This window comes from Callorhinchus milii, unplaced genomic scaffold, assembly GCF_018977255.1.
Source record: "Callorhinchus milii isolate IMCB2004 unplaced genomic scaffold, IMCB_Cmil_1.0 Scaffold19, whole genome shotgun sequence".
Classification (NCBI taxonomy): Eukaryota; Metazoa; Chordata; class Chondrichthyes; order Chimaeriformes; family Callorhinchidae; genus Callorhinchus; species Callorhinchus milii.
Window position 1 is genome coordinate 9,465,015 of NW_024704760.1, and position 13,192 is coordinate 9,478,206.

The 13,192-nt window shown below is 43.9% G+C and overlaps 1 protein-coding gene across 1 annotated transcript in view; it reads left to right on the forward strand.

Annotated features, from left to right (window-relative positions):
- scube3 (signal peptide, CUB domain, EGF-like 3) overlaps positions 1–13,192 on the forward strand; it is a 109,021-nt gene that overhangs the window by 46,788 nt on the left and 49,041 nt on the right. The window contains exon 4 of the mRNA XM_042342148.1: positions 6,301–6,435. Within this exon, the coding sequence (XP_042198082.1) occupies positions 6,301–6,435 (135 nt within the window). The remainder of the gene's footprint in view (positions 1–6,300; positions 6,436–13,192) is intronic.

The window sequence follows — 13,192 nt, forward strand, 5'->3', positions numbered from 1 at the left end:
AATGTGTAATCTCTCTAATTTGCTCTGCATTTTCCAGTTCATCTGCTTTGTAAATAAACAGTTGGAACCAGAACAGCGGCTCTGATCAGTTCGAGCTCAGAGATGCTGAATCCTCACTGGCTGAGTTCACCTCCTAAAGCGTGACAGTAAAACTTCCTTTTATGCCCGAAGCCTCTTAATTCTCTTGTAATGTTTAAATCCTCTTAAATAAACACACTTCAAAGGCCAAAATGAAATATCCTGTTACTTTATAAATGTTCAAAACTTTGGCCTTCGAGTTGCTTAACTTTCTGCCGGAAAGCAATGCAGTGGTTTGTTACCCACATGAGGGATGGAGTAAGATTTGGAGATTAGTACTGTGCTGTCTCATACCAGGGCACCAATTCAGTGCAGAAGACAAAAGCAACAATACAGAAAGAGTATCTCACATGACTTTAACATTAACATGTGTATAATGTGTGTGGGCATGCATTAAGGTGGCATGTGTGTTGTGCGTGGCGTGTGTTTGTGTGTGCATGTACAGGCGGAGGTCTCAGAGCGCTTCCTAGAATTTACTGTAAAGTGCAGTGACTGTTTATTTTTCAGATGAACACAGCAGACAATTTTGAGCACAGCAACTCGCACAAACAGCCATGACACATGTCTTTTATGGACTATTTCAAAACTAAAAATGAATTGCAAAATTGCCCAAATCTACATGCTCTGAAAGACTCTGCGAAAGTCTTCATACCCAGGTTAATGACTCCCCGCAGCAGGCTGGCTAGTAGTTTAAAGCATGAATGCAGAGGTTATTTGAGTTTATATGGATGAGATCAACCTGTCTTCAGTTGAACATTGGCAAGGCAGGTGCCCTCCTTGCCTGATTTCAATCTTACTTTTCCCATCGTCTGCACTTTGTATCCACCAACCGCTTCTCCTCCTGCCCTCATACTATCACATGCAGCGTTCAACAGAGCTCTTTCTTTGGTCCTCTCCTCTTAAATACCTACATGCTGCCTCTTGGTGATGCCATCCGCAGGCATGGGGTTAATTTCCATATGTATGTGGATGACGTCTAACTCTCTCTGTCTCCACCCTCGGCCACTGCTGTCCTGGAGGATTGTCTGTCAGACAAAGTCCTGGATGAGAGCTAACTTTCTCCAGTGGGACGTTGACAAGACAGAGGCCTTCCTGCTTGGTCTCTGTCAGCACCTCTTCACCTCAGGTGAGGACAGTACCAATATTCATGTATGCACTCTACACCTCACTGAGCCAGCATGGAACTTGTTGTCCTGTTCGCTGCTCAACTATCCTTTAAACTGCACATCCGTGCATTGGCCTGTTCTGCCTTCCCCACTTCCACAACATCGCCCACCTCCACGACTGGCTCAGGCCACCGAGACCACATTCACGTATTCATGACATCCAGCCTCAACTAAGCTAACTCTCAGCTCGCAGGACTTCCCAACACTTCCCTCTGCAAGCTGAAGCTTATTCAGAATTCAGAGCAAGTGTCCTCTACCGCACTAAGCTTTGTGACCCTACCCTCCCCATCCTCACCTGGCTTCACTGGTTCCCCATCCTCCAGAGGATAAGTTCAAAATCCTCGTCCTTGCTTTTAAAGCTCTCCACAGTCTTGTTCCTCCCTACTTCTGCAACACCCTGCCAACCTGTCTGCTTCCTCCCCTCGGAGGGCACTCACCCATTGTGAGGAGTCCGGAGCTGAATAAATGTAACTGTGGTGACTGAAGGCTGAAAAGCACACCTGTAGCAAACCCATTGCAAAGATGGTTGTCGATCTTGTAGAAGTAATTAAAGCCAACGAAAGGATTGCATGCCCTGTTGTGTGCTGGGGGGAAAGGAGACTAAGATCTTAAAAGAGGTGGTGTCTGATTTACGAAGGATTTTCAACTGCAATTTATTCTGGATGGGAGTAAAAGATGATCCTAGCTTAACCCTTGCAGGGGGCCTGTTTTTAATACAAACATTTACTATCCAAATGTTTGCACAGAGGATTGAGGTCCTGCAGATTGTTCCAACCAAGCCCCAAGTTAGGTCAGCGCAATGGGAGTAATGTTAATGCTTTTAAAACCAGGTATTGATTATACATTAGAAGTGAAACATGACAACATGCTTTTCTTCCAGGAAGATTATTTGTTAAATGGTGCCGGGTTTGTGGCAGATTCTATCTGTTTCCGGTTTACCTTGGCTTCGGTCAGGCTGAGTGGCCCTTTGTTCCCCCGGCTGGTACCACTGAGAACACAGAGCCCTGAAACCCGAGCTGAGTAAAAAGCAAATTGATTTCAGATGAGAGCACGTTCACTCTGCAGGGCTCGTAGCATAAGGCTATGAATGGGCACTAACATGTATGTGTGGACCCTCCACCTACAGCAGCAAATGGCATCGGCACAGCTCCCTTCACCGAGGATAACGCCTGAGAGCATCAATGAGTAAAGCTTTTTTGCCGATCAGAACACTTAAATCTTTCACAGTCTGAACAACGTGTCTCGAATGGGAGAAGCCGTTCGATCCCCCCCCCGCTCCCCCCCCACACCCTTCCGCGCACACGCACGCACGGACGTGTGTGTGTGACAAAACTGAGTGCTTGTACACACAGCCCGCACAGGCACGATGGACTGAATGGTCTTATGCGCTGAACAATTCTATGGTTCCTGTGTTGAAGCGTTGATGCACAATTTGGTGCGAGTTCACAGTCAACCCTGAATCCTGCCCTCACCCAGTGCCCACACACACAAGCGCACTTCATCAGGGATTACTACACAGCACAAAGTGCTCCATCTGTGCACACTTATTGTTGTTGGGATTGGCAGAGTGTCTGCAGTGCCAAGAAGAGCAGAAACACTGGTCGATGAAGCCCATCACTGCTGGGACTGAGATCAGCTAACTCATGGCAGACATAACAACGACAACAAAGTTACATTTATACAGGACCTCTCATATTGGAAGGACGTCCCAAGTCATTGGACATTTAAGTGTTTGCACGCGAACTGGGAGTTGGAATCAAAAAGGGTGGAGGATAGAGGAGGTGGCAGGGTGGCCGAAAGCACGATCAAAGAAAAAAGTCTTGAGACACAGATTGAACGTGGGACATTGCCTTGCGATGTCCTCCCCACGCTAAAGGCTCTGTAACAAATATAATTTGTGGTTGTTGTTACATGCCGTGTTGGTATACTATTCCTGCCTTGTGTGTTCACAATCGTTCAGTCAGCACATTTACATTTTCATTGTTAACTTGAAAGAATAATACGCTGTTTGAAGTATTGCTGGGACATATTGTAGATTGTTGGAAGAAGGAAAGATTGAAAGAGGTGAGGAGTTCCTCATTCATGAGAACGGGGACAGAGTGAGTTGGAGGAAGAGTCCAGGCCATTTGACCCATTGGGTTAACAATTGAGAACGAAGAGGCAATGCTTGGCTTATCTGTGAAACTGCAGGCGTTTTGACTGACATGTTGGATCTTTGAACACACATTTCACTGAAAGATGTATTGCTTGTCAGGAGTTGTGAGAGATTTCTGCTGCACGGGGAATTGTTCCTGGGCGATGTGGCTTTTAAAGTTGCTCAATGCTATTCATGAGCCTGATTTAAAGGCTTGCTTTAACTTGAGCGTCTGTTTCGGGAAACGGGCATTTAAGAATTACTGTGAGTGAAATGGACGACAGGTTGGCCTTGCTGCCTGATCGATTCCTATAATGTATAATATAACCCTTGCATTTGATATAGTGAATTATCACATCATTGAGACGTCTCAAAGCGCTTCACAGAATTATACAGAATATACAGTAAAGTGAATTGACTGTATATTTTGTGGGGTATTTTCCTGTCGGTGACAGAGAAGTCTGAGCAACAGTGAAAAGGTAAACATCAAGGAATTGCCTCAGATTAATTACAGATTAGTTCAGGCAACATCAAATCAAGGCTATGCGCATGGTATTTGGATCCTGATTTGGAGCTGGTTTGAGAACTGATGCTGCGTCCAGGTGTTAGAGAATGCAAGGAGAGGGCAGCCTGGCCCAAGAGCGAGCAGGGCCAGGTGATCATAACATCAACCTACATCAAAGCCATCTTAAGAGGTCTCAGTGGCAATATCCATCAACTCCCTCTCCCTCCCCACCCCCACACTAAAAATATGTTCAGCACTTTCTCTGCACTCCCATCCCATTCCACATTTCCAGTGTTTGGGGGTTCCTGAATTTTTAAATCCAATTTCCAATCTGCTCCTTCAAGTGATACTTTCTGTATGTCCCCGCCTGCTCCATCTTCAGTTCCTACATCCCTAAGCACTGGAACTTCCTCCCTTCCTCCTCCACTCTGCCTCGGTCCTCTCTTTCTGTCTTTAAATCCCACCTCAAATCCTACCTCTCATTGACCACGCCTCTGCCCCCCCCCCCCCGCCCCCCATGCTCAGTCCCTGTGAAGCTCTCCGAGACATTTTCCTACATGAGGGGGTTGTATAAACACATGCTTTTGTTATTGTTTGTTGTTACCCACAGTGATATTAATTTAATTTTCAGGCAGTGCTCCCCCACTCCCCACCCCCCCCCACCCCCGGTGGGAGCCGGGTTGTTTATTCCTTCCAGCTTCAAACTCCAAAAGTCCATCTCCCAAACAAATGTGCATCTGTTTGCATTAAAGGGATCTGATGCAAATTGTTTCCAGTGCTTAAAACAAAGACAAACATTCGATGTATTTAGTCTCGCTACTAAAATAGGTTGCAGTCTGTCCTTGTCTCAAAGGGATCTGTCCAACCTGAATGGTTCAAGATGAGTTGATCTTATCCCTGATAATCAGAAATATATTCTATCTGGTATTTTGAAGACAATTTCAACAAAAAAATTGGTCTAACAAGCTGGTTTAACAATTGCCATTAAATTCTTTTTTTGTCAACAAATAAACAATCAAAAACAATTTAAGTATATCCTGTGAAGCACTTTGAGACTTTTCGATGACTTGACAAGGCTTTATATCACATGCAAGGATTATTTTATTATTTATCAAAATAATAACTTTTTTCCCCCAGTTGTCTCAATTTTTGACATAAAAAGAAAGACAATTGGGAATTAGACTCAAGCCATTTCTTTTGAAAAACAATGTTCTCGTGAAAAATATCAAAAACTGCAAAGCAAGCTAAATACTAACAATTGGCTAAGGGCTGACGAAAAGATTGTTCCATTGGGAAAAATAGATAATTGCCTATAAGTATGCTCTTGCCACTGGTTGAAGAGTCCATAAGCAACCAACACAAGTATAAGAGAATGACTTGGAGATCTGAAAGAAAATTTAGGAGGAACTACTTCACGCAGAGGGTAGTTTGATTGTTGAACTTGCTGTCTGAAGTGGTGGTTGAATTAGAGAGTGTAGATTTGATAGAAGCTCGATCTTCGCATGCGGGAGAGGGGAATAGAAAGGTGTGGGAGTGAATAAGGAGTGGGTGAAGACTTGTATGGAGTAAACGCTGACACAGATTGGTTGGACCAAGTGACCTGTTTTCGCATTGTACATTTTAGTGTAAATCTTTGTAGTTACCTTTCTTTCTGTGTGTGTGTATTGTGAGTTTTATTTCTGTCTCTGACTCTGTCTTTCTATGACAGCATTATGTTTGACACAACGCTTTATCATATTAATGAAGTAACCCAGAACACTTCATAGGATATACTGTAAGGTGTAGTGACTGTGTAGTTGCCAGTGGCAGCCAGTTTTCTAACAACAGTATCTCATAAACAACCATGAAAGGAATGATCAATTTTATTTGCGGAATTGTTGGCCAGGACATCGGGAGAAACTCCCTTTTCTTTTTGAATAGCGCCAGGGAACCTTAATGTCCACATTCAGAGCAGACCTCGGTTTAAGGTCTTATCCAAAATACAGCACCTCCAACAATGCAATTTTTCACAACAGCAACAACTTGCATTTATATTGTGCCTTTACTGCAGATAACGTCTTGGAGCATTTTATAGTGCTTTGCAGTGTTTACTGTAAAGTGTAGTGACTGGGTATTTTGCAGCCGACTTCAGTCAGGCCAATCAGAGTGTCAATTGAATGGCTTGAATACTAAGGTTGCATTTAAGAATTTGCCAAATTGCACAAGGTCTGAGAATACAGTAAATCATAAACGCAGGTGTAGTTTTTATCCTAAAATTACACCAATTTTCAATGATAATAACAGTAATTGTTGCATTTGATACTGTAGCTTATCGCGTCATTGAGATGTCTCAAAGCACTTTGATGATAAACTGTAAAGTGCAGTGACTGTTTTTTGTGGGCGAAATATGATGTTTTTATTGATTACTTTTCCTCCAGATGTGGATGAATGTGGAGACAGCAATGGCGGCTGCCAGCAGACCTGTGTCAACATGATGGGGAGTTACGAATGCCGATGTCGGGAGGGCTTCTTCCTTAGTGACAACCAGCACACCTGCATCCTGCGTCCTGAAGGTCAGATCCCATCCTCTCCGCGCAGCACGCAGCCAGGCAATGTGACATTGAATGTTAAAATAATCCTGACAGCCCACTCAGCCTGAACCCTGTGGCCTCACCATCTGTTTCCACCAGAGATTGAGCTGTAGTGGAATGAGCGTCTTTGCTGTGAGCTGCTATCACTGACTCTTGGTAGATTTCTTCATTTAGAAATACAGTAAAACTCGCACCAGTCACCGCCATGTTGTCTAAAACAGTAAAACTCGCACAGGTCGTATGTTTATAAATCGTATAATTGCCTAAGTCGTACGTTACCTGAGTCCCATTCAGTTTCCTATCAAAACCACTTAAAGTTCTTGGCACTAGTCGTATTAATCATCTCCTAACTTGGAACTCCGCTCCCCTACCCTTCATTACTCCCGCACTTACAGCTGCATTGAATTACGCATGCAGTGTAGATTAGTGTTTAAATGGGATTTCAACACGAAGCAGCCAACATCACCCCACCTTTGGGCAACGCAGCTGCTCAGAAAAGCAATTATATGTAAAATCTGAAGGACGCAAAATGAATGGAGTCTTGTACTTTAATGAAACCACAAATTCCTAATGGTTTTTAAAAGGCTTCATATAATGATACCTTAGGAATGGCAACTGATGGTTTATTCCAATCCTGGGAAAATCATCTGCATAATAAGCTCATAGCAGCAGAGCAGAACGCAGCTCCATCATTATGGCTATTTGTTCTGAAAGAATCTCCGATTGTTAAACTAAGTAATGCTAGTTCTTGTTTTCCATTTGCTTTATAAAATACTGAGCTCCTGCCCCAAGGTTTTCAAGTGGTCTATTTCAGTTCCACAAAGGATCTCTGTTTAAGAGCAGGCTTGTTGTCCAGGCTGTGCCTGTTTTACAGTTAGCACCAAATGATTTCTCTTATAAGAGCATTATAAACACCCATTCAGAGGCAGGTCAGCCAATCTGGGTCTTATGGGATTCTGGTGACCACCTGACTCCAAGAGCCATGTTTTGGTGAGATTGGTGGTGCTGTGAGCAGGATGGTCTGTCACCCCTGGGGCCTTGAGCTGAATCCAGAAGTGACTGATGGAGTGGAATGCTCTCTCTCTGTCTTTACTCACTGAAAGGCTTCTGACTGGAAGAGAAAGCCACCTTATTGTACTTGCATTTGATGCAGAGCATTCTGTTGAACTATCTCACATAGTCCTTTGCTTTGACGAGTTATTTGAGTAAGGGATTATTGCTCTGTTATGAATGAATTCACAGTTTAACTTGGAGCGTCTCACGTGGAACTTGTGACAATAGAGAAAGGTCTATTTTAGAATTTGAAACAATGATGGGGATTTTATGCCCCTTTTTCAGAATCACTGAATCCCGCAGTTCAGTGAAGTCAGTGAGCTGCTGGCTCCAGGTCTCCCATCAGGAGATGATGTTGCTGGTCATTCTTAAGCCTGCTCACCAGTTACGGCCATGTTGTCTAGCTGTGACCAGACCACCCCTTTGTCCACCCGCACCAGCAGACCAGCCTGGCCTGTATTACCTTTCCCAGCCCTTGGGGAGCTTTAAAGCCATAAAACTTTGCCTACAAAATACACCGTCACTACACATTCCAGCTCTCCGAGACGCTGCCCCGTGAGAAGGGCGCTATATATGACCCAAGTTGTTGTTTACATTAAATCCTGTGAAGCACTTCGAACCGTCCTCTTGGTGCGAAAGGCTGTGTCTAATGTAAGGCTTGTTTCTGTTATTGCCATTGCTGTGGATGGTGGCTGGGGTGAAGGAATGTAAGTCAAACACAAACAATGTTTCTGTGAGAGAGACGCCAACGATTGCGGATGTGGTTCCGGTGATGATAATTTCATAAAAAACAAAAAGTGACAGAATTTTAAATGTGGCCAACCATCAACGGAGGGAATTCAACAGTTTGGAGGTTGTTAAATACTTAAGAATTCCTACCTTTTGTGTCCCTCTGACGAGGCTTTTTATCGAGGTCTGTGGACAGGAAGCTGAATATAAATATTGTCTGACCTTATTTAGTGTTCAAGAATGTTTTATTCTACTTTTTACAAAATGTGTGCAATTGCATTTGTTAGTGAATTGACAAAGTAAATTACTGACAGATGTTGGACTGACTAATGTCAATTAGAAGCTGAAAGCCTGGAGTATTGACATTTCTTTGAACCTTGTGGCTGGGGATATATGTCGCCTAATCTGCTGTTTACAGTAATGATAACGTGTATAAATGAAACTCCCCTCATTGGCTTGCTGAGAAGCTCCTGCCCAGTGGAGGGAACAGAATGGATCTGGTTAGATCCCGGCTCAGCACAGAGTTAGCTGGTCTGAGCCAGGCAGAAGATGGAGCTCCACCATTGGTGTCAGCAATCCCTGGGATACAGAAGGGAAAGATCAACCAGCGATCCACTTCCAAACCCAATACTCAACCCAATGGGCTGCCATTTGCCAGGCTCCACCAGGGTATTTGTCCAAAAACCTGGCCTGAATCCTGGAAACGGATATGTAGCCATTCATGGCCATTCGTCCTTAATTCTACATTACTTATTAAAGGACCTTCAGCAACAAAATGTGTGCAGTAATGCCCTGTGTGGATTGGGATGTGGAGTAACTAGAGGATCTATAGATACAGGCTAATGGTGCTCAGATGCCTGGTGCGCTCTGTGTTACTAGTGGCTTGAGCTGCAGTGTTGGACACCGTGGCTGAGTTTGGGCAAAGGAAACGTAACATCAAACCACGACAGATTCGAACTAAATTCAGCAGCTCGGTGTCTGCCAGCTGGGAGCCAGGCTTGTCTGGACAGTCTCTGCTAAACTGCTTCTTAACAGATCGAATCAGGCTTCACCAACAATAATAATTATTATTTTTAAAAATCCTTGCAGCTATTGCAATACGGTTCAAAAGTCTTGTAAAGTGTTTTACACAGCATTGTTATCAACAACAACAAATTACATTTGTATAGTGCCTTTCATGTCAAGAGGACGTATACAGCTCCCTTCAAATATCTCAGAACGCTTGAACAACCTATGAATCAATCCACGTCAAACTGAAGAATGATAGATTTGATGTTATGAATTCCTCTCGTTAAAGGGTTGTTTTATTGAGTGTTGACCTGGCGCAGGGCTCTGCCCTATATTAATACAATATGAAGAGTGAGTCTCATCCTCAGGACTGGCTCCAGAGTTCCTTTATGGCAGCTCTGTGGTCAGGAGCTAATCTTCCTGGCAGATTCGCTTGCATTGTGCTGGGAAACCGAATGCACATGAAGGCTGCTGTTAGCATGCAGGGATTTCCTGTCTGCCAAGACTGATGCCAATGTCAGTTCTAAGCAGGAGTCCCAGCTCGGAGACAGTACAACTCTGAGCACGAACACTCCTCTACTATGAACTCGGTTTTCAGCCATCGTCAAAATTAATAAGTAATCCTTTCATTCGCGCATATAGAGTCACAACACCGCAAAACATTTCAGAGTTTTCTGTAAAGTGCAGTAACTGCATTTATTGGGGAAAGTAACAGATAGTTTATAACTATGCAATATATTCTGTGAAGTGCTTTGAGATGTCTTAACAACGTGTGCAGGCGCTATATCAAATACAAGGATTATTATTAATTATTATTTGCACGGTAACATTTATCTAGAGAATGGATGCCTTGGAGAAATGCCCATCTCTTTTTGAATAGGATCACAAGATCTTTAGTGTGCAATTGAACAGGCAGACGGGACTTGATCTAACGTCTCAGCCAAAGGACAGCACTCTGACAGTGCAGCACTCCCCCAGCACGGCACTGGACTGTCAGCACGGACCATGAGCTCACAGCAAGGGGCACATGATCTTCTGAGCCTGAGGAGAACTTGCAAGTGAGGGACTAAGCCAGGCTATTAGAAGCCACCTGGGTTTTGACAGACGCAAAGAGAGAAAATTAAGCTTTACAGTAATCACCAAGTCAAGGTGTGATGTTTCCTGCTTATTACCACGTGTCTCACTGACAGCCGATTCCTGACGTATTGTTGGTGCAATTGGATCAGCAGCAAATCTGCAGCAGCTCTTTCTCCTCAATGGTCCTCTTGACGTGAAATTGCATTTTGGAAATGTAACTGTGGGGTCAGAGCGCTGTCAAGAATGATCATCTTACCTGAGTACAGTGAACTTCAGCGTAGAGGAGATTGGTGTCAAGTAACCAGATACTCAGAGCACAGGTAGATTTACCAGGAATGTGTCCTTTACTGAGAAGTTTGGGTCAAGGGTTGAGGGCCGCAGAGCATGGCTGAGACAGAAAGGAGAGAATTGGAGGATTTGGGTGTGAAAAAGGCTGAAAATGACTAGCAGGAGGAAGGGAAGACTGGGGGTGTAAAGAATTCCACAATGTTGAGCTACTGAGAATAGTAATTGGGTTAGACAGTCCGACTGAGCTGGATGTGGAGAGGAGGTGCAACCTACAGGGATGCGTTGGAGCAAAAGGTCTTCCCAATGGCTTTGAATGTTTCAGCACAAACCTGAGCTGAGAGGATTGATTCCTGCTCTGCACTGAGTTCACTGAATTTAAGCCGGGCTAGCAGTTGAGAGGTTACAATAAGAAAGCTCCCATTGCTGATCAGTGTCCAGTGATTTTCCACTGGGATATGGATGCACGCACGAGCATTCGTGCACGTGTATCCCTGTGCGCGTCTGTGTGCACGCGTGTGTGTGGTGTGTATGAACGACAGGTGTAGACAGGATAGGGCTGATTTGCACTGCCGCCCAATGTCACAATGAAAGTTCATACATGTGGAATAATGCACTCGGGAACACAGAGGGCAACCCTCGCTTATGGAACTGTAGTAAAATCAGACTGTTTAGTTTATACATGCATACCAACGGCTTAATCCAGGGCTCTTTTGAATGGCTCCCCACTGAAACCTTGTTCAGCTCATTTTTCTTGCTGATTTCCCAGACAACCTTTTTGACCCTGTTGAGTTCACTGGCATTCAGCAGATCAGCTGAATATTTGATGGTAATTACTATTTAATAGCTTAAAAGCCTGTGAAGACATGAAGCAGGTCATGTGTTTTAATGGGAGCAGCGTCACTCATCACCGCTTCTCTTTAACTCCACCATTCCTGAGGCAATCAAACTGTGGACAGCACTGCAGAGAGCAAGTACAGCACACAGTGTCTGTGCCCAACCCAGCTATACAGTGTCTACCCACAGCCCAGTAACACAGCATCTGTGCCCACAGCCCAGCTATACATTTTCTGCCCACAGCCAAGCAACACTAACAATAAATTACATTTGTAAAGAGCCTTTCATGTCAGGAGGACATCCTAAGGTGCTGGCAACACACAATATATGGTCAATCAAGAGACAGATAGAGAGCTCACCCTGTCAGTCTATTGACACAAGAGATCTCAGCCCTCAGTTACACACAGAGAGAGGAGATCTCAGGCCTCAGTTGAATCTCATTGGTTCCTCCTGAGCTAGTTGCTTTAGTACAAATGGATTCAAGGCAGATGATCCTGATAGGGTCCAGTCTGGGCTCTTGTTCACCAACAAACAAAAGGCAAAATACTGCGAATGCTGGAAATCTGAAATAAAAACAGAAGTCACTGGGAAAATTCAGCAGGTCAGGCAGCATCAATGGAGAGAGGAAAGTGAGTTAACGTCTCAGGTCGATAACCTTTCGTTCTGACGAAAGTATTCAACCTTTCCTGTCCCTCAGCAACCAGATAAGCGCTCCAAGATGCCATCCAGCGTGAAAGGCCCTATATAAATGCAAGTTGTTGTTGCTGCTATTTCCTGTTCTATACCAATCAAGCAGAGCAACACTATTTTCTGCTCCTGCAGTCGAATGAATCTGTTAAAGCTCTGGTTGCATAAGATGTGGGCTGTTAGTACCAGCACCCAGGTACCTTGTGAAAGTGTCCACCTCTCAGTCTGTCACTCAGAGGCATTGTCACTTGCTGTTGGAAAGGATGTCAAAATGGCCAACAAAAATCATTCAATGTTTTAAAAGCGTCATTCAGCCTGTGTTTGAACTAATGAAAGAATTGTGATAGTCCTTTATCACATCAAAATAATTCAAAAGCATTTTACATGTAATTGCTCTCCAAGTGTAGTGACTGTATTTGTTCACGATTTTCCACATAGCATTGTCCTGCAAACACCCATGAGGTGAGTGACCAATTTACTTATGTATTGTTGGTTAGGACATTGGGAGATATAACCTTCTCTTTTTGAAAAATATAACAGGATTTTAAGGTCCACCAGAAAGACAGCACCTCTGATAATGTAGTGCTTCCCCATCACTGCTCTGCAGTGTTGGCCTGAACTGTTTAATTGAGTTTTCTCACACTGTTGGGCTCAATGAATGCTCCAATTGTGTTCCAATAATTATCTCAACAAAATTAATCTTTTGTATAATTCACTTTACATTTTTATAGTGTCTGTCATGTCGTGAGGTTGTTTCAAAGTGCTCAGCACTGCTGGGCGGGAGGTAAAGAGAGTAGGGGAGGGGGAAAGGTGACTGAAACCGTGGTCAGAGGGGTAAGTCTTGAGGTGGGTTTGAAAGTATGAGGGAGGGAGGAGGCGAGCGGGAGGTTTCTCCAAAAAATATTTAAGAGAGGAGGAAAAAAAAGCTACTGAAACGCCTGATAATTCTTGCTAAGGGTTTATAGAAGTAGGTAAATTACTGGTTATTTCACTGTGTGTTTGAGGTCATTAAAGGGTGAAAGATTTTAAATTATTAATGACAGGTCTGAGCAATGAGCTTCCA